Below are 26,947 nucleotides of genomic sequence, written 5' to 3'. Positions count from 1 at the left end.
TACATTACAACCCTGGATGGAATGTTGGGAGTAGGCTAGCCAATCAGAATTCTTCCTTTGTAGCCTTTATGTACCTTTGGAGGCCCACAAATGGAGCATTGTGTCATACTGGCTCCTATTTCTCCAGAATGCTTTGGCCTGCTGGTTCCCTAAGCCCCTGGCCCACGTCTAAAGTCTAGCTCTGGTAAAAATAGGGAGCGCTGTGGTAGCTGGAGCTAACTCTCACCTGAACAAGAGAGTGAAAAACAGCTTCATGACCCCATAGTGAAGTAGCCAGTTGAGACATGGGTATATGGTCTTCCCCTTTGCTTTGCTGAGAGGGAAGCCTAATCAGCTTAATAAAAGTAGAAAAAATAAACTTTGTTTTTTATGCTTTTCTACTTTTCTTTGGCTGATTGGGCCTCACTCTCATTAAAAATAAGAGGAGGAGAGTGGACAACCATGTCTGAACTGACTGCCTCACAGAATGAGACTCAAAAGGCACTGAAAGAAAATGGAGTCATTCTTTTCACATTACCTCTGAAGGTGGAAGAGGATCCTTTTTCCGCTGTGTTCACTATTTTGAGGTGCATGGAGGTGTGCTACTAGCCTTATTGTTCTACCTGCAGGCCAATTATGGCTACTAATTATCTCCCATGTAATGTGTCTTCACCTGCCTCTCAGACTCACATCTGTAATTTATAGTCTGTAGCCTCAATCCATGCTTGTCATAGATCTGAAAATATTATTAATTAATATAGATAAGATCTGAAAAAAGCACGGTCAATTAATTCCAGAATATTACAATCCATGTATTGTGAGTTACCTTTGAAAATGTACAACGATTTCTTTGAAGGAACCTCATAGGCGGCATCAATATTTGACTTCATTTGAGGTAGAAGATCTTTGATAAGTCCTTCTTTAACAGATGACATGTCTAAATTCCTGCTCCACATATTTCTAAACATGAAATATTAAAATTTTAGTTGACGACCTTCAATATTTGAAATGATTGAATATTGCATATACCATCATATTGAATATTGGAATACTTATATTAGAAACATTTCTTGTCTTGGCATATCTAGTTCACTTTCAATGGTTAAACAGACAAAAGTAGAATTGCCTACACATACCATGTTTAGTGCTGCAGTGCACATCTTATGAACTGCAGACAGCTATGGAGATGCAATTTGAGATTTAAAACTAGAGATAACCAGTTTATTTTTCATTTATATCTGGGTACCTTTCAAAATGATTTAACAATTTTAAGATGTTCCAATCTATAATAGATTACTTTACAATTTGCTGTATATACCATTAATAGTCCATCTGACATTTTTCTTATTCTAGGGCCCTGATGTTGCCTCCTCAATAGCCCAGTTGTGCGAAAGGATGGAGTAAATGCCACTGTTACAAAGCAAATTCTTTACAAGTTGTGGTATACACCAGTTATCCTGCGTTTTCATCTTAGAAATAAGGCATAAGATGTAGAATCAGCTTGCAAAATACTGAATTCCACATGCTTTCCTTTTTTCTGGGCATCCCTCAACAATACATTTCCGCACATTAAACTGGCTTTGGGGCAGCATACAGATTTCAATATCTTCCTGAGAGGTTCACTGCAAGGTAAAATATTACATTTTATCTCATAGCTTAGATATTATGTATAAATATAAAATTATGTCAGTGGCCCTCCACTGCAAAAACAAACAATTGGTAGGAGCTGAAATTCCTAAATACTGACTTGAGATCTTAGTGGAAGTTTGCTATTGTAGTGCCAACAACTTTCCCAAGTCTCTGTTATATTGGCAGACGTCTTTGTCACTAGTAAAAATGTTTCAAACTAGAAAATATTTCCTTCACAGTAATCATAGATGTCTTTATACAAACCCTTAGCCAATGTTCATGTAGTTACACACCACCCTGTACACCTTTGTCAAGTGCAAACACATTCACAGACTATCCTATGCAACAATTACATTCTGCAACAGTATGTAAGCCAATTGCATTAGCATTATTGCAATCTATGTAGCGAACCCCCCAAAATGTTACCTTAGGAGATATCTTCAATTTATTAATCAGTTGTATCTTCATCTCTTAAGCCTTTTTAGATATATAATGGACATTTATCCTTGGGTTTAAAAGAATAGCATGCAGAATAGGCGATCCTGCCAGGACGATATTTCTCTACTTCTATGAAACTAAATTTCCCAATAAGTTTCTACTCCCCTGCATTCCACTCCTACAACTACATCAATGCCGATTTTAGAGGATTTGTTGTTCATTTGGTAAATGGATCCTGTTAAGGCCATGTCCTGGAGTAAAATGCAGGCAGTAGAACATTGATTAAGAGAGGAAACACATCTCTAAGATAGTCTCTTGTAAGGAGGCACAGATTTGTCAGTAAAATATTATTTGCACTGCAGTTCTAGGTCCAAGCATATGCTCTCCTTGGATTGTCTCTAACAGGATATTTAAAAGAGGAAACTATCTAGGCACTGCTGGTGATTTGTAGCAAATCCTAATATAAATCCCTTGCATCCTGCTAACAGTTTTGCAGCACTTCCTCCTGTGGGTAAGATCTCTGTATTGCATCAGTGCTACTCCAGAATTCCATGAACTAAAAATTAAAAAATGTTGAATACTTGCCTCAGCAGTGCACAGTGCTCTCTTATCTGGTCCACTGAATTTAGCTTCCTGAGTCTCAAAGTAAATGTCTTCCATTCTTCCACTACATAACCTCGGTTGATTGATATGATGAAATCAAAAGAAACATTTGAGTATGTACCTTATGAAATAACGAAGGAGGAAAGATTGTCACCTAATTCCCTCAAACATGATAACCACATCATCAAACCAGCCAAGAAAGGCAGATGCATTGTCGTCATGGACAATGATAGTTACTGGGATAAGGTACTGCACCAGTTGTGAAATACAGAACACTAATTACCTCTGGGAGGAGATCCAACCAAACAAACCCAAAAGAGTATATCACAAATTACCAAAACTGGTTAGGAAAGCAGATTTCTAAGTCACAAAAAAATAATGTTTTAACTATTAAGACTCCCAGGATACTGGTATTCTATATGCTTCCCAAGATCCATAAGAATGCCACCAGCTGGCCTGGGAGACCCATTGTCTTAGATTCTGGTTCAATTTTAGAACCAATAGGAAAATATCTAGTCCTCCTTATCAAAGAGTATTTCCCCCTCGCCAATACTTACATACGGGACAACATTGATCTTATTAACCAGATTGAAGATTTTTACTTTGAAGCCCTACAGGATCTCCTGATTGGGTTGGATATTGAATCACTATAGAGCAATATCCCTAAGAGAGAAGGACCAGAGATCAACACTAACCTTTGGGAACACAGACCGAGTCCACACAGAGTCCCCACAATTTTTCTCACATCTCTTCTGAAGATTGCCCTTACCAAAACCAACTTTCAATTATGGAACCAACAATGGAAAGGAATCTCTATCAGAGTGGTTATTACCCTGAATTTTGCCATTATCTTTGTCGATAACTTTGAAAATCCAACTATTCTCCATTATAGTAATCCATTTCTTAATCGCATCAGGTTACAGAAATGTTGCAATGATGATGTTCTAATGATTTGGGGAGGCAACACAAATGAACATTCTGCTTTTATTACCTGGGTTAACAATCGCAATGCACTTTTACACTTTATTCATAGTTCCAGCAATACCACCTTCCCATTTGTGGGCCTTACTATCATGCTTCATGAAGGCAAGTTTGGTACTGATCTATACAGAAAGCCCACAGAAAGAAATACTCTTATCGCCTATGACAGTTTTAATCCCCGTGGCCTTAAGGACAATCTGCAATATGGTAATTTTCCTAGAATTTGGAGAAATTGCAAATGGAAGACAGCTGCTTCTCACAGATGACCATAATGCATCTGCAGCAAACTTCACAGAGTGAATAAATGAGGCAGTCATTAAGCTGGCATCTTTAAAATATGTAAAAACTCATAGGAATAGAAGGAATAGATCAACCGCACCATGGTTTTCATCCAAACTTGGGGCCTTGAAACAAAGAAGCCTTACGCAAGAGAAAGTCTGGAGACGATCTATTATGCAGAGGAAAAATACAGATAAAAGAAAATATATTCAGGAGTACAAAAAATGTATCTTTGTGCAGAAAACAAATTATTATACGGAAAAATCTATTTGGCCAAAAATTCCTTGAGCTAGCTTTTCAAAACTGTTGAAGCATTCTCTAGCCCTAATTTTCCAATGCCCTGCTACCCAGCCATATGTTTTGTGATAAGCTGGCGGAATTTCTCAAAAATAAAGTTGAGGCAGTATACCTCATATATCAGTGTTCCAAGCACAGAGACTGCCTACTGGAGCCTTAAAAATAATAAGCTCTACAACTTCCCACCATTATATATTGAGAAAGTACTTGAGTTAATCAGTCACACTAAATCAGGAGCCCCCCTAAATCCTTGCCCTCCCAAAATACCACATGACATAGCCGATAAGTTAGCTATGGTTCTTATAACCTTGTTAAATATTATTATTGGTGTAGGTTCCTTCCCCATGGATGGAAACAAGCCTCTATTCTTCCTCTGCTGAAAAAACCTTCACTTATGCCTATGGAAGAGAAAAACTATTGACCTATTTCACATCTACCATTTCAGACAAAGGTCCTTGAGAAGCATCTTAACCGTACTCTTTCAGAGTATTTAGATAATAACAAAGTTCTGGATGAGGTAAGTTTGGCATTAGATCAAGCTACAGTACAGAATCAGCTCTTGTAGTTTCCAAAGAGATTACATATTTCATGGATAACAGAGAGGGCTGCAGGGGTCCTTTCGGATCTTTCCACATCCTTCGACACAGTGAGACATGCAGGCCTGCTGGAATGCGTAGCAGAAATTGTGATAGCTGGATTGGCCCTTGATCTTCTCTACTCATTTTTAACAAGTAGAGAGCAGTCTGTGGCCCTTACAGAGCATATTTTCCAATCTTTCTATTTGCCTTATGGTGTCCCCCGGGAGTCATCACTGAGTCCAATGCTTTTTAACATATATGTGGCCCCCTTAGCTAAGTTGATTCGTTCCTTCATCTTTGCCACTGTGTCTTATGCCGACAACACTCAAATTGTAGTGTCAATCTCCAGTAATGTTCACAAGGCCACTGAGCATTTTAGCAGATGCATGTGTGCAATTGTTAGTTGGATGAGTGACAGTTGCCTCAAGCTGAACTCAGAAAAAACTGAAGTTCTCCTTTTGGGAAGGACACCTCTTTTTCAAATCAATCTTGGTGGCCTCCTTCCTTGGCAGTACCCAAAGTTAGGAATTTAGGGCTATTTTTCGATTCTGATCTGTCATCCACGGTTCACATTAATAAAATTGTCTGGTTCTCTTTCTTCTTGTTGAGAACTTCGAGGAAGGTTCTGCCTTTTATTCCTTTTGATTTGCAGAAATCTGTTATTGCTTTGGTGCTATCCTGATTGGATTAATGCAATGCCCTTTATCTGTGTTTAAAACAACGCTCTCTAAACAAGCTTAAGACTCTGCAGTACGTAGACAGTCGCCTTCTTAAGAAAATACCAAAGTTTAAATCTGTGTTGGGTGCCTTATCGGAGCTTCATTGGCTTCAAGTTGAAAAAGAGTGGTCTTTAAGACTCTTTGGCCCTCATTACGACTTTGGCAGTCTTGCAAAAAGACCGCCAAAGCCACGGGCGCCACAATACCACTGGTGCTGGCGGTATTGGTGGCTCCCTATTATGACATTTCATATAGTCACATCAACATTGCAGCCGGCTCATAATAGAGCCAGAGGCAATGTTGATGTGCAGCGGGTGCAGCAGCATCAGTCGTGCCTTTCACTGCCTGAAATTCGGGCAGTGAAATGCGCGATGGGGCTGTGCCTGGGGGACCCTGCATTGCCCATGCCAAGTACATGGGACATGCAGGGGACCCCAGGGGCACCCCGAGTCCCCCATACCGCCAGCCTTTCCATGGCGGTGATTACCGCCATGGACAGGCTCGCGGTTGGGGATTATGACCGCATGGCGGAAGTCAAGTCAAGTGGAGGGGCCGGCGCTATAGCCGTGGCTAATGCGCCACGGTCATAATACACTGGCGGAACATCGCCAGCCTGTTGGCGGTGTTACCGCCAGTGTACCGCCAGCCGCCAGGGTCGTAATGACCCCCTTTTTTTGGTTGGTGCATAAAGTGGTACACTCCCAATAGACTGTTGCAATTAGCAGTTTCCAAAACAGTTATCGTCCAAAAGAGCGTCTCTTGGGGTGGAAGAAGCTTTGTTCACTCCAACTGTCAACTTTGGAATTAAGTGCCTAAGCACCTTAAATGTCAATCCAATATGACTAGCTTTTGGAAACATCTGAAATCCTGGCTGCTTTCTCTTTCTTTGTAGTCCTCTTTTCCCCCCCTGCTTCAGGTCAAGAAAATAATAAATGTTAGCGCCAAGATGCCCAAGGGCATTTGTTCACTCTATGAATTATAAATCACATTAAATCAAAGAGTGATTACTTTAGAGATGTTGCTACACTAAGGACCCGATTCACAAAGAGATTTACAATTCGTAAAGCTACGAGTACGGAGTCTCCACACTCGGGCAGAATCGTCTCACTGCAGTGCTCAGTGTAGAGATTCCTTCATGAAAGCGGAGACTCTGCACTCATAACTTTATGAGTCATATGACCTTTTGTTTATCGGCCTTAGGTGAGAAATTGAGTCAAAGAGGCTACTCTAAATGCTTGGTATTCTGTGCCCTTAAACAGTCCAGTGTCTAATACAGTGGCCAAGAATGTGAAAAATATTGGACAATTTTGGTGGCAAGTGGTCTATGTCTATGTCTATGTGATGAACCACCACTTATGTCATTCTGCCGCAACAGGAACTTACAGGATAATTTGATACATGCCATGTCATGGAAACCTATACAGATCACTATAACTTCACTATTAGTTCTGCCACATTCAGTATGTCATTGTAAATGCTGCAACTTTTCAGTATGCAGTCAAATTCAGAACACCTAAACCTTTGTACACAGAAACATTACTCATACTCCTACAGAATTTACAAATTGCATTTCCACAAATTATGTGCATGCCATAAAATATCCCCATAACTGGGTTTACATAGGACAACCACCCAAAAAGTAAAAGACAGAATCATCCAGCATAAAAGCAGGATAAAACACCAAATTTCAAAATACATCATCATGCACTTCTGGTCAAATACTTAATAAACATGCCCTATTGTGAAACATAATTTGTCTGGCGAATAATTGACCAGGTAAAACTTTCCACATGGGGAGGCAATATACAGGCATCTCTTAATAGATGCACATCTAAATGGAGAGTGAAATGCTCAGCAATGACCTCAGGTCTCAACACCTTAGACGAGTGTCATTGATTAACGTGAGTTTCTAATTTTCTGACATTCTATGTGCCTGGGATTTATGTACACCTCTCCTTTTGCATATCCTTAATGTGTACTATGTAATAGAAGTTGGTGTTCCTTCGCCACATGTACGATATGCAATACTTAGTATGTATACCATTATCCATGTTTGCTTTCCTTTCCAATTTTGTACAATGTTTCAGAGTACTCAGTCTGCCCTTGTGGGCTCTTTCTGTATCCATAGGACATATTTATGACAATTGTATACCTCTCTTACATGTAATCAATTCAGTTATTCTCTATCTCAAATAACATGCATGGCTTTACTTCTGGAACAGTCTTCAGTGGCTTCTTCTACACTCCATGCATCAGCCACACAGTTTAAGGGACACAACCTTTGCAAAATGCTCCCCATCTACATTCAGCATGCATGATGCACAATACCCTATATTTCATCTCTGATTGTAACATTGAGAGTGTCCGGCATTCCAAGATGGTGACTTTCTTTCCCCTCTGTTAGACATTGGGTCCCTAGCTGGCAGAGATGTGCACCCTGTCCGAGTAGGGACCACAATCATAGTCAGGGTAAGTCAAATATACAACCTAAATTAACCTGTGCTCACTGTCTGGTAGCTTGGAACAGAGCAGGCAGGCTTAACTTAGGAGGCAATGTGTGTAGTATTTGTGCAACACTTAAATTACAGTAACACAGTGAAGGACACCACAAAAAGACTTCAAACCATGTTCACAAAATAGATAAGATTTATCTGATTGAAAAAAGACCAAAACAATTAAAATCCAATCAGTAGAAGTTGAGATATGATTTTTAGAGATTTAGGGCCCGATTTAGAGTTTGACCGAGGGATATCCCGTCCGCCGTATTACAATGTCCATAAGTTATAAAGGAATTGTGATGCGGTGGACAGGATATGTGTCACATTTGTGACGGAGTAACCTGCTCCACCAAACTCTAAATCAGGCCTAAAATGAGAAAAAAGTACTTAGAAGTCTATAGTGGTATAAAGGTTACTTGAGGTCGTGAAGGACTGGTGCAAAGTCAACATTCAGGCCGACTGCGATGGAGGGTATGCCGGCTACAGAACCCACGAAGGGTCTGCTGAAACATTACCTTTGGAGGAGCAATGCGTCGTTGGTGGGGTTACTATGTGTTGATATTTCTCCCACACTCGGGCGATGTGCATCATCAGATACTGTAGGAATAGATGCAATGCACAAGCGGTGTGCTGCACTGAGCGTCGTTATCGGGTAGCGCAGTGGTGAGGTTGCTGTTGTCTGGTAGCCGCTGGGTCAACGACAGGGATGCGAAGAGTGAGTTTTTCTGCACCACTCAGGGCGATGCATCGCTTTCTGTAGCTGTAGATGCAATGTGTTGTTTTCTTGGTTGAGGTGGCACCTTGCTCTTTCTGCCGCACTCTGAGCGATGTGTTGCTTTTTGCAGTTTGCAGCTGCAGAACCCACTTCTGAGGCCCAGGACTGGAGAGGGGCACCTCAGTCAGTGGTAGGACAGACAGGGTCAGAGTCCAGCAGCACCAGGAGAGTTGGAAGCAGTCTTTGATGTCTCTGAGGCTGCAGAGAACAGGGGGAAAGCCAGCAAGCCCTTGGAGATTATTGGTTGCAAGGATGTAGCGAGCAAGTCCAGTCCTTCTCACTGCATGACAGACGCAGCAGGAAGCAAGGCAACACAGCAGACCATGCAGCACATTAGTGGCCCTTTTTTCAGTAGGCCAACACAGCAATACAGTTGCAGACTGGCAGTCCCAATTGCAGCACAGCAGTCTTTCTTCCTGGCAGACTACACCTTGACTCCAGTAGCGATCTGATTTGCAGGGATTTGCGGTCCAGTAACCATACCCAAAAAGGCCTTTGATGTGGGAGAGACTTCAAAGGGGTTCTGCAAAGTTCACAAGGGTCACTTTCATCCCAGCCCTGTCTGCCAGACTATCTGTGGTGGGGTGATCCGTCGTTTGGGTGGAGAAAGGACATGTAAGTGTCAAGCCCTTCCGTTCCGTCTGCCCGGAAAGACCCATCAGTATGCAGATGAATGCAAATGCAGCTGAGTGTCCTGTGTTTGTGGTTGTCTAGAGGGAATTTATAAACTGTAGCTGTCATCCAGCCCATACCAGACATATATTCCGAGACAGGCTAACACACTGAAAGGTTTAAGGTAAGCAAATGACAACCTTCTAAAAGTGGCATTTTCAGACTAACAATCTGAAATCCGACTTTGCCATAAATTGTGATTTTAAAGTGTGAATCCAGGGACGCCAAACTTGTTATCTCGATCACTCCCCAATCAGAAATTACACTTAAAAGATGTTTTAAGATAATCCAAATGCTATCCTATGGGAAAGAAAGGCCTTGCAATAAGGAAACATGAACTGGTCAGCAATGATAAAGTGCAGAAATTCCTAAAGACCAGCTAAAATGGGTCAAAAAAACAGAGGGCAAAAGGTCAGGGGAAATCATGTCAAGGATGCCACATCTAACACCCTCCATTCCAGATGTTCAGTATGCTTTCTTTGTTGTGTACGTCATTGCAACTTTTTAGTCCCCTTTTATTGCCTTGTGCCTTTCCGCATTCCCATGATCAAGAGGCACGCTTGTTGTCAGCTGGACTAAGCCTTTGTGACAGCAGAGGAGCTTGACGCTATTTTCCAAAATAAGTTTCTTTGCATTGCATCCTTAGCTACATGTTGTATTTCACCACATACATTGTCCATGGCTACACCTCAGTCCTTTTTTCCCCCTTGATTTCCAGTCTGTTAGGAGCCGCAATAATCATCATTGCTCTTTCCACACACAGTGGGCTCCTCCCACTGTATTACCTATGGTATGCTCGAGCCCTGAGCAAGTGGATGCCATCTATTTGTTGAAGTAATGTTCATGATTAATTCATTCTTTTTGTCCTGTCGCTCAACAGTTTCCCAACTAAACCATCTTTTGCAGACTGAATATAGAGATAGCTCACCATTTCATAAGTTGCATGGAGCGCATTACACTGACACATTAAAAGTACTTATTGTGTCTGCCATCCTGTTAATTGACTGACCTGACAGGTGTTTTGCCACTCATTTCCCTAAAGGGACAGCTTTTCACAATTCATTTGGGAAACTATATTGTAAATGTTTTAGGGGACCCTCTCTTCATTAATTTTTATTAACTCCTGGTCGCTAAATTCTATTTGTATGTGCCTAGATCTACCAGTATGCTCTGAACATAAATGTTGTTCGTACTGATGCTGATCCTCTAATTTCTCTCTCTTGGTCTAAACATTGTTGACATTTCTGGGCACAAAAACAGTGTATTTAAGATGTTGGCCGATTAGGAGCTCCTATTTCACACAGACCTGGTTTGTTTGCAATTATAATTAAACATCTATTGTATACGTCCTAGTAGTGACCTCCTCTTTTTCTATTGCTTTTCACTGTGCTCACTTGCTCTGTGTAATCATTTGTTCACAAAGCATTATTTTATCCAACTGTAGATCCTTGACTGTAAAATTTGTATATAAAAGGATTGTTACACATAATTAGAGTCCCCTGATAGCCACATTTATTTAAAATTTCTGTTTGGGTTTGTTGGATCATCTATAATTGATGTATTACCTATTGCTAGATGACACCTAAAAGGACTGCTTTTGTTTGCCATACTTTTCCCCCAGTGCTACTTACCTGTTTCCGCAATCCTGCTTAAAACCTCCTGTGTATATCTCAGCCCTGCCCAGTGCCCCATGTGCTCAACCCCCTCCCAGAACCTATTTAATGTTGGTGGCAGCAAGTATGTGCTGCAGACATGTACAGCAGATATGCGTCTAGCAAGCCAAAGCCGCACCAGAGGCAAGCCAATCTGTGTAACTGCGTCTGGACCATGCCCAGCATCACAAACCTTGGTTCTCCCTTACCCACAGCTACCCCACTGCATTCCACCATGCACTTAACCCCAGCCACTGCTTGCCACACTACTGCCTTACGGCTTCCCACAATACAGAAAAAGCATTTTCCTGTGTTTCCTGCCAATTGTCTGCCACTCTTCCACACCTATCACTTCACAATCCTGCTCTACCAGCATCCAGCACCCCAGTTTCACACATTCACACTGACCAGCCACCACCCACATATCCCTGCATGCTCTCATGTATGCTCTTTTTTTTAAAGTGGGGTCTCTAATTGGCAGTGAATTTTGCCCTGTCCAAGAAGGGACCTTCCCTCTAGTCAGGGTAAGGGAGTCGCACAGCTAAGATAACCCCTATGCACCCCCTTGGTAACTTGGCTCAAGCAGTCATGTTTATCTCAGAGGCAAGGTGTAAGGTATTCCTATACACATAGTAACACAGTGAAAACACTCCCTAAGAGTACTCCATACCAGTTTTAAAAACAGCCAATATTCATCTAAGTAAAACAAGACTAAAAGAACAAAAATCCAACGAACACAAGCAAAGATACAAATGTTTAAAGATTAAGGGGGTTATTCTAACTTTGGAGGAGTGTTAATCCGTCCCAAAAGTGACGGTAAAGTGACGGATATACCACCAGCCGTATTACGAGTTCCATAGGATATAATGGACTCGTAATACGGCTGGTGGTAAATCTGTCACTTTTCCGTCACTTTTGGGACGGATTAACACCTCCTCCAAAGTTAGAATAACCCCCTAAATGTAGTGTATTGCTTACTTCAACTGGGGCTATCACTATGTCTTGACAGAGTTGTTTCCAACAGTCTGACATCACGTGCGAGGGAGAATGAGCTGGTCACGGATCACACGGACCCCAGGTACAGTACCTTGGAAAAGGATGATGAAACAAAGACGTTGCACGGGGAGGTGAGGGTTTGCTGGAGTCGGTGCGGCGTTGGTTCCTTACTGCCACCAGGGAGGTGAGGTGTCTGTTCCTTACTGCTAAGCAGGGGAGGTGAGGTGTTGGCTCCTTACGGTTGCAGGGAGGTGATGCAGCATTGGCAGTGAGGTATTGGTTCCTAATGACAAGGCGTTGATAAATCCAGCAGGTCAAGACGTGAGGCATTGACTTTGGGGTGCACGATCATGCCACGAGGCCACAGGTGCTGAGGTGGGACTTCGGAAGCACTGCGGTCGTGTCAGGCTTGTGTGCCAGGTCACGGATGTTGCACTCAGCGAGGACCATGGCTCCAGTGCAGGTGGCATGTGGCAGCACCAGTTCTGAAGTCGCTCTGAAGTTGAGGCGCTTAGTTTATTCTTGGTTGCACCAGAGCACTCTTCCAAGGGCCCATGAACTGGATCTGGCACCACTTGGCAAGTCAGGACTCTCACCAAACGAGCCCAAGTGCTGGCAGATGAAGCCTTTGTTGTCCTAAGACTTCTTAACAAGTGGCAAGCTCAGTCCAGGCCCTTGGAGAACCTTTGGGAGCAGGATGTAGAAAACAAAGTCCAGTCCTTTAACTCCCAGGACAGAAGCAGCAAGTAGCAGGCCAGCACAGCAAAGCAACAGGAAGTCCCTCCTACAGCATCCAGCTCTTCTTCCTCACAGAATGTCCTCAGTCCAGAAGGATTCTAACTATGTGGTTTCAGAGGTCCAGTACTTATACCCATTTCTGTCTTTGAAGTAGGTAAACTTCAAAGATGTCTTTCCCTGTCTGTTGGAGACAGCTTTGTGTGAGGACAGGCACAGGCCTATTCAGGTGCAAGTGTCAGCTCCTCCCACCACTCTAGTTCAGGAAGACCCATCGGGAAATGCAGGGTACACCTCAGCTTCTTTTGTGTGACTGTCTAAAGTGAATTCACAAACAGCCCAACTGTCATTCTGACCCAGGTGTGTGTTCCACAGACAGACAGAAGCACAGAATGGTTAAGCAAGAAAATCCCACTTTCTAAAAGTTAAAACTTACAATTTTAAAGCAAACTTCACCAAAAGATGTATTTTTAAATTGTGAGTTCAGAGACCTCAAAGTCTATAGCTCTATTTCCTCTCAATAAGAAATTACATTTAAAGGTATTTCAAGGGAATCCCCATGTTACCCTATGGGAGAGATAGTCCTAGCGATAGTGAAAACTGAATTTAGAAGTATTTCACTATCAGGACATGTAAAACACACCAGTACATGTCCTACCTTTTTAAATACACTGCACCCTGCCCAAAGGGCTGCATTGGGTCTACCTTTGGGGTGCCTTTCCTGCAGTAAAAGTACGTTTTGGCACCTGGCAAGTGGTTGCACCTGCTGTGGTGAAATGACAGTTTAAAACTGCACTCACAGACACTGCAGTGGCAGGCCCTAGACATGTTTACAAGGCTACTTATGTGGCTGGCACAATTAGTGCTGCAGGTCCACTAGTATCATTTGATTTACAGGTCCTAAGCACTCATGGTGCACTATACTAAGGACTTATTAGTAAATCGAGTGGATAAACCAATCCCCAATACCATTTAGACAGAAAGCACTTGCACTTTAGTACTGGTCAGCAGTGGTAAAGTTCCCAGAGTCCGAGAGCCAGCAAAAATGAAATTCAGCACAGGATCAAAAACAGGAGGTCACAAGCAAAAGCTTTGAGGATAACTCTGGAAAAAGGGCCATTTCCAACACTCCTCCTGACCTGCTCACCCACTAAATATGCCAGTTAAATTTGTGACCTACTCAACTACTATGGCTCAGACCTTCTTTTTCTCATAAAACCATTGCTGAACCTAGTCTGGGCACTAAACATCACTACAGCCATCCCTGCCAGCTACAAGATTATTAGACAGAACTGTCAGCACAAGCCTAGGGGTAGAGTCGCCACACCTATCTACATGGAACACCTCAGGCTGAAACTACACATCATGTCAAATTTTTTATTGTGTGAAACTATTTATACAGATATCAAGGACCTTGCTCCAACTTTGCCAGCAACATCACAGACTTCATCACACCCTTCATCAATGACACCAAGACCTTCATCCTCGTCAGAGATCTGAACTTTCACCTGGAAGATTGCACTGATCCGAACTTGATTGTCCTTCTAGATAAAGTCAGAAACCTAACCAACCATGTTAGAAATGGGGTCTTTGGTTGGCAGTCAGGTTACTCCCTGTCCAAGCAAGGAACCTCACTCTAGTCAGGGTAAAAGAGAATCACCCTCAGCTAACCCCTGCTTACCCTCTTGGTAGCTTGGCACGAGAAGTAGGCTTAACTTCAGAGTGCTAGGTGTAAAGTATTTGTACCAACACACACAGCAACCTAATAAAAACACTACAAAATGGCACAATGCAGGTTTAGAAAAATAGAGAATATTTATCTAAATAAACCAAGACCAAAACAACAAAAATCCACAATACACAAGTCAAGTTATCAATTAAAAAGTAAAAAGAGTCTTCATGTAGTTTTAAACATACACTTACACTGTGAACGTAAAAATGTACCTTGGGTGCGTCAAAAATAGTCCCGCACAGGTGAGTGTGCGTCAAGAAGGGCTTTCGATGCGTCAATTTCACTCACGAGCGAGACCTTGCGTCGTTTCTTCCTTTGTCGGGGAGGGGCGCGTCATTTCTTCTCTTCGCAAGAGAGCAATATGTTGATCCAGTCATTGATCTTGGGTCCGGGCGTTGTTTTTACACACCCAGCGGTACTTGTGTCAAAAATCCAGCCGCACGATGATCCGAAAACCACACAGCGCGGATTGCAATCTCACCAGCCTCCATCAGCGATGCTGCACATTGTTTCTCCAGCTCCATGCATCGATTCTTTGGTCGCGTTGCAGGCGAGCGTCAATTGTCAGCCGTGAAGCCAGTGGTGTGTTGATTTTTCAGCCGCAGATTGGAGCCGTGTCGATCTTTTCCCCGCACGGCATTCTGTGCGTGGATTTCTTCCTCTTATGCTGCCAGCTTCTCCTTTCACGGTCCCAGGAACTGATGGGCACCACAGGGCAGAGTAGGAGTGTCTCCAGAGACTCCAGTTGCTGGCAGAGAGAAGTCTTTGCTGTCCCTGAGACTTCAAACAACAGGAGGCAAGCTCTAAATCAAGCCCTTGGAGATCTTCACAAGATGGAAGGCACACAAAGTCCAGTCTTTGACCTCTTACTCTGACAGAAGCAGCAACTGCATGATAGCTCCAAAAAGCACAGTCACTGGCAGGGCAGCTCTTCTTCCTCAGCTCTTCAGCTCTTCTCCAGGCAGAGGTTCCTGTTGATTTCCAGAAGTGTTCTAAAGTCTGTGGTTTTGGGTGCCCTTCTTATACCCAATCTCTCCTTTAAAGTATACCTACTTCAAAGCAAAGACTCTCTTGAATATGAAATCCTGCCTTGCCCAGGCCAGGCCCCAGACACTCATGCGGGGGTTGGAGACTGAATTGTGTGAGGGCAGGCACACCCCTTTCAGGTGTGAGTGACCACTCCTACTCTCCCTCTTAGCACAGATGGCTCATCAGGACATGCAGACTACACGCCAGCTCCCTTTGTGTCACTGTCTAGTGTGAGGTGCAACCAGCCCAACTGTCAAACTGACCCAGACAGGGAATCCACAAACAGGCAGAGTCACAGAAATGGTATAAGCAAGAAAATGCTCACTTTCTAAAAGTGGCATTTTCAAACACACAATCTTAAAATCAACTTTACTAAAATATGTATTTTTAAATTGTGAGCTCAGAGACCCCAAACTCCACATGCCCATCCACTCCCAAAGGGAATCTACACTTTAATCATATTTAAAGGTAGCCCCATGTTAACCTATGAGAGGGACGAGCCTTCTAACAGTGAAAAACAAATTTAGTAATATTTTACTGTTAGGACGTATAAAACACATTACTATGGGGGTCATTCTGACCCTGGCGGTTGACTACCGCCAGGGCCGGGGACCGCGGATGCACCGCCAACAGGCTGGCGGTGCATCCATGGACATTCTGACGCCGCGGTCAGAAACGGGAAACCGGCGGTGTCCCACCGGTTTCCCGCTGCCCTAGGGAATCCTCCATAGCGGCGCTGCAGGCAGCGCTGCCATGGGGATTCCGACCCCCTTACCGCCAGCCTGGTTCTGGCGGTTTTGACCGCCAGAACCTGGCTGGCGGTAACGGGTGTCGTGGGGCCCCTGGGGGCCCCTGCAGTGCCCATGCCAATGGCATGGGCACTGCAGGGGCCCCCTAACAGGGCCCCACCAAGATTTTCAGTGTCTGCCAAGCAGAGACTGAAAATTGCGACGGGTGCAACAGCACCCGTCGCACCCCTTCCACTCCGCCGGCTCCATTCGGAGCCGGCATCCTCATGGAAGGGGGTTTCCCGCTGGGCTGGCGGGCGGCCTTCTGGCAGTCGCCCGCCAGCCCAGCGGGAAACTCAGAATTACCGCTGCAGTCTTTTGACCGGGCAGCGGTATTCTGACGGCGGGACTTTGGCGGGCGGCCTCCGCTGCCCGCCAAAGTCAGAATGACCCCCTATATGTCCTACCTTAACCATACACTGCACCCTGCCCTTGGGGCCTACCTTGGGGGTGTCTTACATATAATAAAAGGGAAGGTTTAGGCCTGGCACGTGGGTACACTTGCCAAGTCGAATTTACAGTTAAAACTGCACACAGACACTGCAGTGGCAGGTCTGAGACTTGATTACAGAGCTTCTTATGTGGGTGGCACAACCAGTGCTGCAGGCCCACTAGTAGCATTTGATTTACAGGCCCTGGGCACCTCTAGTGCACTGTAATAGGGACTTACTAATAAATCAAGTATGCCAATTGTGGATAAGCCAATGACATACACATTTTGGAAAGGAGTACTTGCACTTTAGCACTGGTTAGCAGTGGTAAAGTGCCCGAAGTGACAAAAACAGCAAAATCAGAGTCCAGCACACATCAACAACCTGGGAAACAGAGGCAAAGAGTTAAGGGAGACCACACCAAGGATGAAAAGTCTAAATAACCATGTCACCAAAGGTGGTTCCCTTGCAGCAATTTGCCCAGCCTGCATACTTAGGATGATTTCCCATACATTCAACCCGGTCCTTAACAAAATTTGAAAAACTGCCTATTTCCCTCTAATTGGAAACAAGCTTTCCTTTTGCCTCTCCTCAAGAAATCCAATGCAGGCCCCACCATCTTGAGTAATTTTAGACGTTTTCCCTTTCTACCAGCACCAGCTAAAATCATAGGGAAACTGATCCCCTTTTGTGGAAATGAATGTCCTTGCTTATGACTCACAATCAAGCTTTTAGTCTTCAGGACGGAATCTGCATTACTGGAAGTTACAGATTATAATAAAGAGAACTTAGGTGGTGGACACTCAACTGTGGTGGTTCTGCTTGAACTGTCTGCAGCGTTTGATACGGTCTTGCATGCCAACCTTCTAGACAGACTAAAACGGGCTGGCATTCAACACAAGGCTCTCTTGTGGATCAAATCCTTTTTGGCAGATTTCAATGGGAAGGATCTCCACTCTTTTTCATCTCCCCCAAAATCCCTCTTACATGAAGACCCGCAAGGCTCAGCTCCAAGCCTGACTCTTTGTATCCTATATCGATCTCCTTTGGTGGATTTGGTTGAATCCTGTGGTGTGCAGGTGGTATCCTATGCAGATGATGCCTAGCTTTTAACATCCTTTCTGGAACATTTGGAGATCGCTCTCAACAAACTTTAGGAAATTGCTGGATGGTTGGATGCTATTGTCCTCAAAATGACTTCTGATAAAATGTAAGTTCTCTTCTTCAGTCCCAATGGTCCAGCACTAGCCTCTGGCCGAAGACCTCAATTTCTCTCTGGTTCCCACCTCCTCTGCTAGAAATCTTGGTATAATCCTTGACCGGTCCTCTTCTTTTCCTCTCAAATTATGCACATATCTTCAGTGTGTTTCGCCAAACTTAAATCTTTAAGGAAGCTGCTGCACTTTGAACGATCTTCAGATGGATCCCAGCAGACTGTCACAGGACAGTCACCCATGCCTTAGTCACTAGCAAGCTCAACTACAGCAATGCCCTCTAAGCCAGCAACTCAAGTAGGAACATACAAAAACTTCAACTCAACCAGAACGCCACTGCAAGACTCATTCTGGACCTCCGTCACCCAGAACACATCTCCCAACACCTGAGGACCCTCCACTGGCTACCAGTCGAGAAGCGAATCACCTTTAAGCTGCTCACCAACACATACAAGGCCATACACAACACAGGACCAGCCGACCTGAACCACCCCATCTCCTTCCATGCCCCCGCTAGATCCCTCCGCTCCACCCAGATGGCCCTGGCCACCGTCCCTCAAATCTGCAAAACCACCACTAGAAGATGATCTTTCACCTACACTGCAGCAAAGAGCTGGAATAACCTCCCCCTGTACCTCAGACAAAGCTCGTCGCTCACCATCTTCAGGAAGAACCTCAAGACGTGGCTCTTCATATGAGGCCCCAGCACCTTGAGACCCTCATGGGTGAGATGCCGCGCCTTACAAATATTGATTGATTGATTGACCTAGTACCTGAGTCCACACTTAAAATGGTGGTTCACACTTTGGTAATCTCCTGCTTAGACTATTCTAATAGTTTCTATTTGGTCCTTGCAGCCTTTCTAACTTGAATGTTTAAGATTATCCGAAATGCAGCAGCAAGATTTATCTAGAGAGCTCCTCTACAGGCGTCTATTACTCTGCATCTCAAGCTGCTATATTGGCTGCCAGTCACTAAGCGCATCAAATTCAAAGCCCTCACTCTGGCATTTAAAGTGTTTGGAGGGGAAGGTTGCTTATCTGAGAAATAGACTCCGCCCCTATACGCAACACAGATTGCTCAAATCTAATAATCTCCACCTGATGCAGATTACACAATTCTGTAAAATCAGATGGGGAGATAGTTTCTGCACAGTTCTGACAGCCAATCTTTGGAACTCTCTCTCACTCAACCTTCATAGCATTCCTTTGGTTTTTATCTTTAAAAGGGAGTTAAAAATCTTTCACTGACAATAATTAGCCCTCGATGATAGATGCCGCTGTTGTCAGACTTCATAAACCATAAAGGCCTGAACGCTTTTGATAAAGCAACTGTGAGCTGTACAAATGGCTTTGATTGATTGATTGATTGAGAACAGGAACTGGCGGAGTCTTTGATATTTTATACTTTCAGAGTGCTATTGAGCGGAGGGCAACAGAATTTTAGGAGGGTGTCCACGGGACAAGCTGATGCTTTATGCCAAGAAGGGAGATTTTAGGAGCAGAAATTGACAGAATTTTAAGTTTTCCTGAACAACTGTGCACATTTTACCCATTTTGTAAAACTGAGTTTTTAAATCAGTTACTTCACAACAGCATGCATTCTAGACTACAAGGGTCCGTCACATTGTTGCACAAGACACAAAATGTATAGCACTCCATTTTTTCGCTTTTAAATATGAACGTTTCTGTCTACTGCAAATACTCAATTTTTGCCTTTTTTTCTCATATAATTGATATTAATGGCTTCACCAATTTCATGGAAGTTTACAAAATTATGGGCGCCATGATTGTGGTGCTGGCAAAATCCAAAATTCCACAAATTCATACATCACAATGCCTGACGTTTAAATGGCTATAACCAAAATAGAGAGCACATCTGTTTCTTAGGGCCAGATGTAGCAAAGTTGGGAATTGCGACTTGCAATTTGCGAGTCGGAGCGACTCGCAAATTGCAAGTCGTAATTTCCAATGCAGAACGGTGTCTCAGACACCGTCTGCGACTCGCTATGGGGTCGCAATGACCCACCTCATTAATATTCATGAGGTGGGTCGCAAATTGCGGCCCCATAGCGAGTCTAGGCACTCGCAAACATGGAGGCCTGCTGTAGTCAGCAGACCTCCATGTTCGTGATTCCTTAAAGGAAAACGAGCTGCACTTAAAAAAAAATCCGAAACCTTTAGTTTCGTTTTTTTTTCAGGGTAGATAGTGGTCCCTTGGACCACTACCTACCCTGAAAAAATATTTGTGGGTCCATTCACAAAGTGGAAGGGGTCCCATGGGGACCCCTTCCAATTTGCGAGTGGGTTACCATCCACTTGAAGTCAATGGTAACTGCGACACCATTTGCGACCGCATATGCGGTCGCAAATGGTATTGCATACCACTCTGAATTGCAAATAGGAAGGGAACACCCCTTCCTATTTGCGATTCTGAAATGCATATTGCGAGTCGGTACCGACTCGCAATATGCATTTCTGCATAGGGAAACGCGATTAGCGAGTCGCAAATGGCAATTTTTGCCGTTTGCGAGTCGCTATCCGTTTCCTGCATCTGGCCCTTAATTCCCTATCCTCCGCTTTCCTTTGCACCAAAAAGCAAATAATCTCTCAATCCCAAATGCACCATGTTTTGCCATAAAGTCTGTGTTTGCTCCCAGAGCCTCTAGGAAGGAATACTCAAAGATCGGACTACTGTGATGTCAAAATGTACTGTTAATTGAGAACTAAGATTTTAATTTACTATAGCAACTCAAGCAATAGCAATACAAGGGGCTATTGATTGTTCAAATAAATAAATAAATTAATTAATTAATAAAATAATTAGCGCCAGGATGCTCCCTAGGGAGTGACAGTTGCGCTCTATAAATGACAAATTAATCTGTTGAACACGTGGCTATCCTACACACAAGGTATATTTACCTGCCTTTGAAGAAAATTAGATTTTCGCCCAGTCCAGTCGCTGCATCAAATGTCAGGTTCGCTTGACATTTTTCCTCCACCACCAGCCGTCTTGGGAAAAAGTAGCGCATGTGTTGATAGAAGTATGGGTAATAGTTTCCTCCGAAGATCGACTGTGTTCCTAAATTTAAGAGAGAGATTATTTTTTTTGGCTTTTATTAAGGTTGATTTTAACTTTCTTACAAGTCATTTCACAAAACATTTTAATTGTGTTTTTTGCGAGTTCGAAAACAGATGTATTAGCAACCCTTCAATTCACCTAATGTAGCTGCTGGGGTTGTTTGATTCACAGGTAGCAGCAGCAGACAGGGCCCAAAAGGTCCATTTGTTTTCCGTATTTCTCTGCGTATTGCAGTTGCCTAAGACACTAGTTCGTCCCGAGTTTAACCACCACAACCTCCCAGCTCTTACTACTCTTTATTAAATCTGGCAATTCAAAATTATCTTTTTTTTGCTTACTTTGACTTTTATGTAGTCTCCATGTCTAGAATCAAAATCTCGACCTTGTCTTCTATTTAACTAAAAAGTGTGTAATTTTGGATTGAAATCTGCTCACAATCACCCTTCACAGAGCTAACAGCTGACAAACTGGGGTGTGGAACTCTGGAGACATGTAATGTCCCTGGAAACTCATGTTTACTTGAAAGTAACTACTGCTGTCTGCAACTTTACTCTCCATGGCATAGTGAGTATCAGTACTCACCAATTAAATGCTAATTCACAAATATGCATGAACTTGTTCTCTACTGTCAACACGTAATGTCTCAGGGACTGCTTGAACCATATACAGGCTTGGATGTATAGCATGACCTTCAACCCCAAGCCTTTCAATACTTAATTCCTCATATTCAGCACCTAATGCAAACCTAGCTCAAATACAATAGCCACCACCTATTACCAACTATTACCAATAGCCACTGTTGAAGAAGATGAAGTCACCTAAATTCAGTGTAAAAATCGATGTCAAGGTATCTGAATTTACTCTCAAAACTGATCTCACCCTCAAAAAACACCTCACCAACTGGACCAAGATGGCCTGGTACCAGCAATCTTTATTAATGAAAGTACAAACATCAACCCCATAAGGTGAATTCAGAACTACCATCCAAGTCCCCATACTCTCACTCTGGAAGGTGTGAACAGCCTTCTCTTTGGTCTCAGAAACACTACACAGTCCCTCAGGTGAGCATTCTATGTGCTGCAGACCAACAGCTTGATTAAATTCACCCAAATGACTGATGAACAACCCCCAAGCTCCACTTATCAGCCCACATTCTCTCAAGAAAAAATGCATTATCTGCAAAGCCATTACTAATGGCACCCCACTCTATCAGTTTGCCAAACTCACTCCCTCCGCCAGCTCTCGTCACTCCGACAGAAAAGTGACCACCAGACCTACGACAAAGAAATGACAAAAATAATAATTCAGGAACCAGGCCTTCACCCAGCCTATGTTTGGATGATCTAGAACGATGTTTCTATGTCCGTAATGAATGCCCCACAGCAAATTTAGGAGACAGCTGTATATACACAATTTCAAAGTTTCGAGCAACTTCTCGTTTACATAAAAGTCTCCTCTCTGAACCCAGCCTTCCCTCTGCTCTCCATCGAGTAAATTGTTTGCATTCCCTGCCTGTGATCTTGTATGTATGCATGTGTGTGCTGTTTTAATAGAAGGAACATAGCTAAAAGGCAGAAGAGAGCTACTAGGGGTGAGCGGAGATTGCGGAATTTGACTTAGTGGAATTCCGCAGGGTTACATAAAAGCTCGGTAAGATTCCATGGAGTTCCGCAAGTGGGCGGGAATAAGCATGTTGCATTGTTTACACTGTGATTTAGCAACAGTAATGCACCCTGCACTAAAAACAGTGTGCACACCACGACACGGAGCACTGGTGGGCGCGGATATTTGAGTTGATTTTACTGCAACTCAAGTAGATCTACTCCAACAGCAGCCTTCTGACCGCAAACTGTTGTAATTACCAGTGTCAGGAAAATGTCACCAGATGTACTCCTAGTGACCGGAAACCCCACTGGGAGAAGCCAAATCTTGGTCATGCTCGCCAATTTACCGTTCTGGAGCTGTGCATGGGAATAAATTCCGCCATGTGGCAATTGACAGATTTTTGTGAGAACTCTGTGTTACAAGAGTGATATGAAGTTGCCAAAATTCTGCCAATTCTGTGGGCAGAACGGAATATTCTGGCCACCTCTAAGCAGTATGTAGACAGTTTATGAATAGGTTTTTACTATGTACACACACACACACATATATATATTTATACATACATATATACCTACGTACACACACACACACACAGATATATATGTATAGATACCATACCATACATGTTTTGAACCATCTGCGCATCCTCATTTGAAAGTGGGGAACCATCTGTGCTGCGTGACTGGTATGTTGGGTACATTAAAGATGAAGGGTTTGACGAATGTGACAGTCCCAAGGAGTGGCCAAATTCATGAGCTGCAACAAGGTATAGGTTAAATCCTGCATGGAAAAATGAAAAGTTAAACCAATTAAAACTACACATGCCACGTTCTGTGACAAATGTTTATATTTTCATAAAAACTTTTTTTTCAGACACTGTAGTTGTGCGTTGTGTTGGCACCTATTAATCTTAAAGCATATAATTGTATGCTCTATTTTACACAAGGCATTATGGTGAAATCTGCCATCGTCATTGAAATGTCATCCATGACTCTTAATCAAACAACCTGGTGCATAATGATGGAGTTAATATTATATTATTTAAACATATCGATTTGTGAGTTACGTAAACACAAGTGGATAAAATGTTCATGTCTTTGCAGAAAACCTAAATGCTTGTACTGAATATCTGCAAACCAACTCGGATCATGGAACAATAACGAGATTATTAATTATCAAAGTCATACAACCTTGAATAACTAACAGGGACGCCTCTTAATCGCCGAATGAAAATGCTTTTGCGAGTTCAAAAAATTACGAAGCACTGTGCTCATACTAGCGCATGAAATAAATATTGATTAGTGATACCTCCCTAACGATTATCTTTTATCAATGGTTTCGAGTTGTTAGAAGGTCTGATTCCTTGAGCAAATGTTTAGATCTGGCACAGCCAAGAACTTTTGGAATCCTCGATGTCCAGCGAATGGGCTATGGGTCAGTTCCCTTTCTGAATTTGTTTTGCTTGGACTGGTTTACTTCAACCATTGTCTATCTGAAGTGTCCTGAATAATTATAACAATGTGGCCATTCAGGCAAGGCTTTTAAGTAATGAAGGAATTCTGGACTGGCACTAAAGACATTTGTGTGAAAGTCTGAAACAGCACTCATGATTTGTAGATGGTGGTGCACATGTGAAAATTCACTAAGGAAAACTGAGTGATGGGGCAACATTAAAATACATTAAGGTTTAATGAAAGATGGTGCACATATGTGTGTGTACTGAGAATTTGTGAATGATGGTGAAATTAATGTTTATTAACTTGGAATGTTGAAAAGCTGATAACACACTATGATTACTGGGTAAGGGTGCATATCTGAATATGCACGTGCACTCAATCAACAATTTCTTCAAAACATAAGACAGGTTATTCACAATTTTGTGATAGTTTAAATGTGGCCATAACTGCTGCCAGTAGCGCTAATACTGTTATAGCCAGGACCGCCATATTGAACATGCCTTTTAGTCAATACAACAAAATGTTGGTTGTATTAGGAAAACAAGTAAACCTACGACAAATGTTTTCCAAGCTACCTACCGTTCCGTTGGGTTGACCAGTTTTCATCTTCATCAAAGTGTGTGTCACCTCCAATACCAACTCCTGGTCCAAATGCGTGTGCCAGGGTGCCTCCTGGTCCATCAAAGGCGTATGAATCACCATGAGCTGCAATAGGAATCAAGAAGAAGAAGGCTTTTAAAAAACTTTAGAAAGAACAAAGGGAGAAAAAACATTCTCCAACAAATATTCACACTTACATCTTCTAGCAAAGTTGACAATGATATCAGCGTTTCCAACATTGGTAGCAACAAAGCTCAATGGGCCGGCATCACTCCAAACTTTTAAAGCTGAAGAAATAATTGAATTCACTGTTGAAGAAGGTAGACTTGATGTGTAGGAAGATACGCTATGGAAAGAATACATATGCAAAATAATTTAATTTTGTCAGGTTTACTAACATGAGTTAGACAATGAAACGTATGTGCTTTTCAACTTCCACAATCGTTTTACAAGACTGATAAAAATCTACACAATTGAATTGTTATTTGAAATGTGGTTAGATGGTCCACACAACATACATATCCACCATCTTCAAACACATGATTCAAAACTACAGTGCATTGCCAGGAAAAAGAGTTCATGGAAAGCATGGAAAATTTCTTGACAGAGTGACTTCAAAAATAAAGCTACCTCTGCATCCAATTTAAGAACATGCGTTGCATGTAGTTCCTATAGTTATTAGCAGTACTACTCTATGCATCATGCAAATTTACTCTAGCTTACTTTTAGATGTTACTATATGTGTTTGTTCATTTGTTTTGATGTATGTATGTATGTGAATGGAGTGAAAGTAGTCAAAAGGCAGTGGAGGGCTGTATTGGGTCAAAGGCAGAGATACAGTCAATGAGTGATTGGGTGCTAATGTAGGTATGGGAGCAGAAGGAGGCTGTTTCCATGTTGTAAAAGATTGATGTTTAAACAGGCGTGTCTTCACCTATTTCCTAAATTAAAGCAGAGGTGGGGCACTCCTGATGGATACAGGGATGCTATTCAACATAGTCGGTACATTCATGGAAAGGGACCTTGCCTAATGTCTCCTCATTTGATGTTACAAGAGTGGGAGCTCATATAATTCATTAATAATCTGCCCAAGTGAAGTTCACTGATAGGTATATTTTGTGATGTGTATATTTTATTGCTGTGCTAAATAGGACATTCATGCAAGTGCAGGAAACGAAGTAAAGCTTATCAGCCATAAAAATGAATGAGACAAAACTCTGATTAGAATATATTTAGCATCTATGTTGTTCCCTATTTAGTTGTCACACACTAATCTCTGAAATGTCTCTAGAAATCAACATATCAATATACCTCAATCAGTCTTGCATCTCCTAGAAAAGATATTCTGCAAATATTTCTCTTGAAGCCTGTGGGCGATCTTTTGGAACATCCTTACAAAGGGGTGGGCATCAGGGCAAGGGTTCACTCTGCCAAAGCACTGAACAGGTGGTGCCAGTTTGTCTCCATAAACACCTTCAGATCACAAATGTTCTCTATCACCTGTGGAGGATCCCAGGGTTCCATACTGTTTCTTGTCATCTTCAAACCTTACATAGTTCCACTTGGTGCTCTATTTACAGATAACAGCACCAAGATTTACCAATCTACCAATGATACACAACTCTGCTTCGAAGAAGTCTCTGCTTCAGGCATCCAATGCCCCAAACATTGCTTACACATCATCCAGACCTGGATGTCCAGCACCTGCCTGAAGCTCAACAAAGACACATTTCCTGTTGTTTGCCAAGAACACCAAACAAGAAAATGTACAAACCTGGCTCAAAGACATGAACTTGATGGCTTTGAGCACCAACGTTTGATGAATATCAAGTCACTTGGTTTTAACCTGAACACCATTCTGACCCTCGGGAAACAAATTGCCAAAAACCATGAAGGCCTGGTACCAGCACTCTCTTCTAAAGAAAGTTAAACCATTTCTTCCAGAAAGTGACTGCAGGACTGCTATTCAAGCCTGTATGCGCTTGCATCTGGGAGGTGGTTATGTCCTACCCCATGGTCTCCAAGGCTCCACGCTAGCACTCTTTTGAGCCACCCCACATAGTGAAGCACATCTCATCCAGGTCCTGAAGAAATATCACATTGCCTTATGCTGATGGAGCTCCATTGGCTCCTCTGGCCAGCCAATACCATCTTGAAAACCAGCTGCATGATTTACAGA

At 42.7% G+C, this 26,947-nt stretch overlaps 1 protein-coding gene across 1 annotated transcript in view; it reads right to left on the bottom strand.

The window, feature by feature from the left end:
• The window catches only part of LOC138249226 (matrix metalloproteinase-20-like), a 93,113-nt gene that overhangs the window by 29,764 nt on the left and 36,402 nt on the right, over positions 1–26,947 (bottom strand). The window contains exons 3-7 of the mRNA XM_069203202.1: positions 24,966–25,114; positions 24,748–24,873; positions 23,330–23,491; positions 20,947–21,106; positions 806–939 (exon numbers count right to left, since the gene is read on the bottom strand). Of these exons, the coding sequence (XP_069059303.1) occupies positions 806–939; positions 20,947–21,106; positions 23,330–23,491; positions 24,748–24,873; positions 24,966–25,114 (731 nt within the window). The remainder of the gene's footprint in view (positions 1–805; positions 940–20,946; positions 21,107–23,329; positions 23,492–24,747; positions 24,874–24,965; positions 25,115–26,947) is intronic.

Source organism: Pleurodeles waltl, chromosome 8, assembly GCF_031143425.1.
Source record: "Pleurodeles waltl isolate 20211129_DDA chromosome 8, aPleWal1.hap1.20221129, whole genome shotgun sequence".
Lineage (NCBI taxonomy): Eukaryota > Metazoa > Chordata > Amphibia > Caudata > Salamandridae > Pleurodeles > Pleurodeles waltl.
Note: the sequence above shows the minus strand (reverse complement) of the source record. Positions and strands in the feature narration are given on the sequence as shown.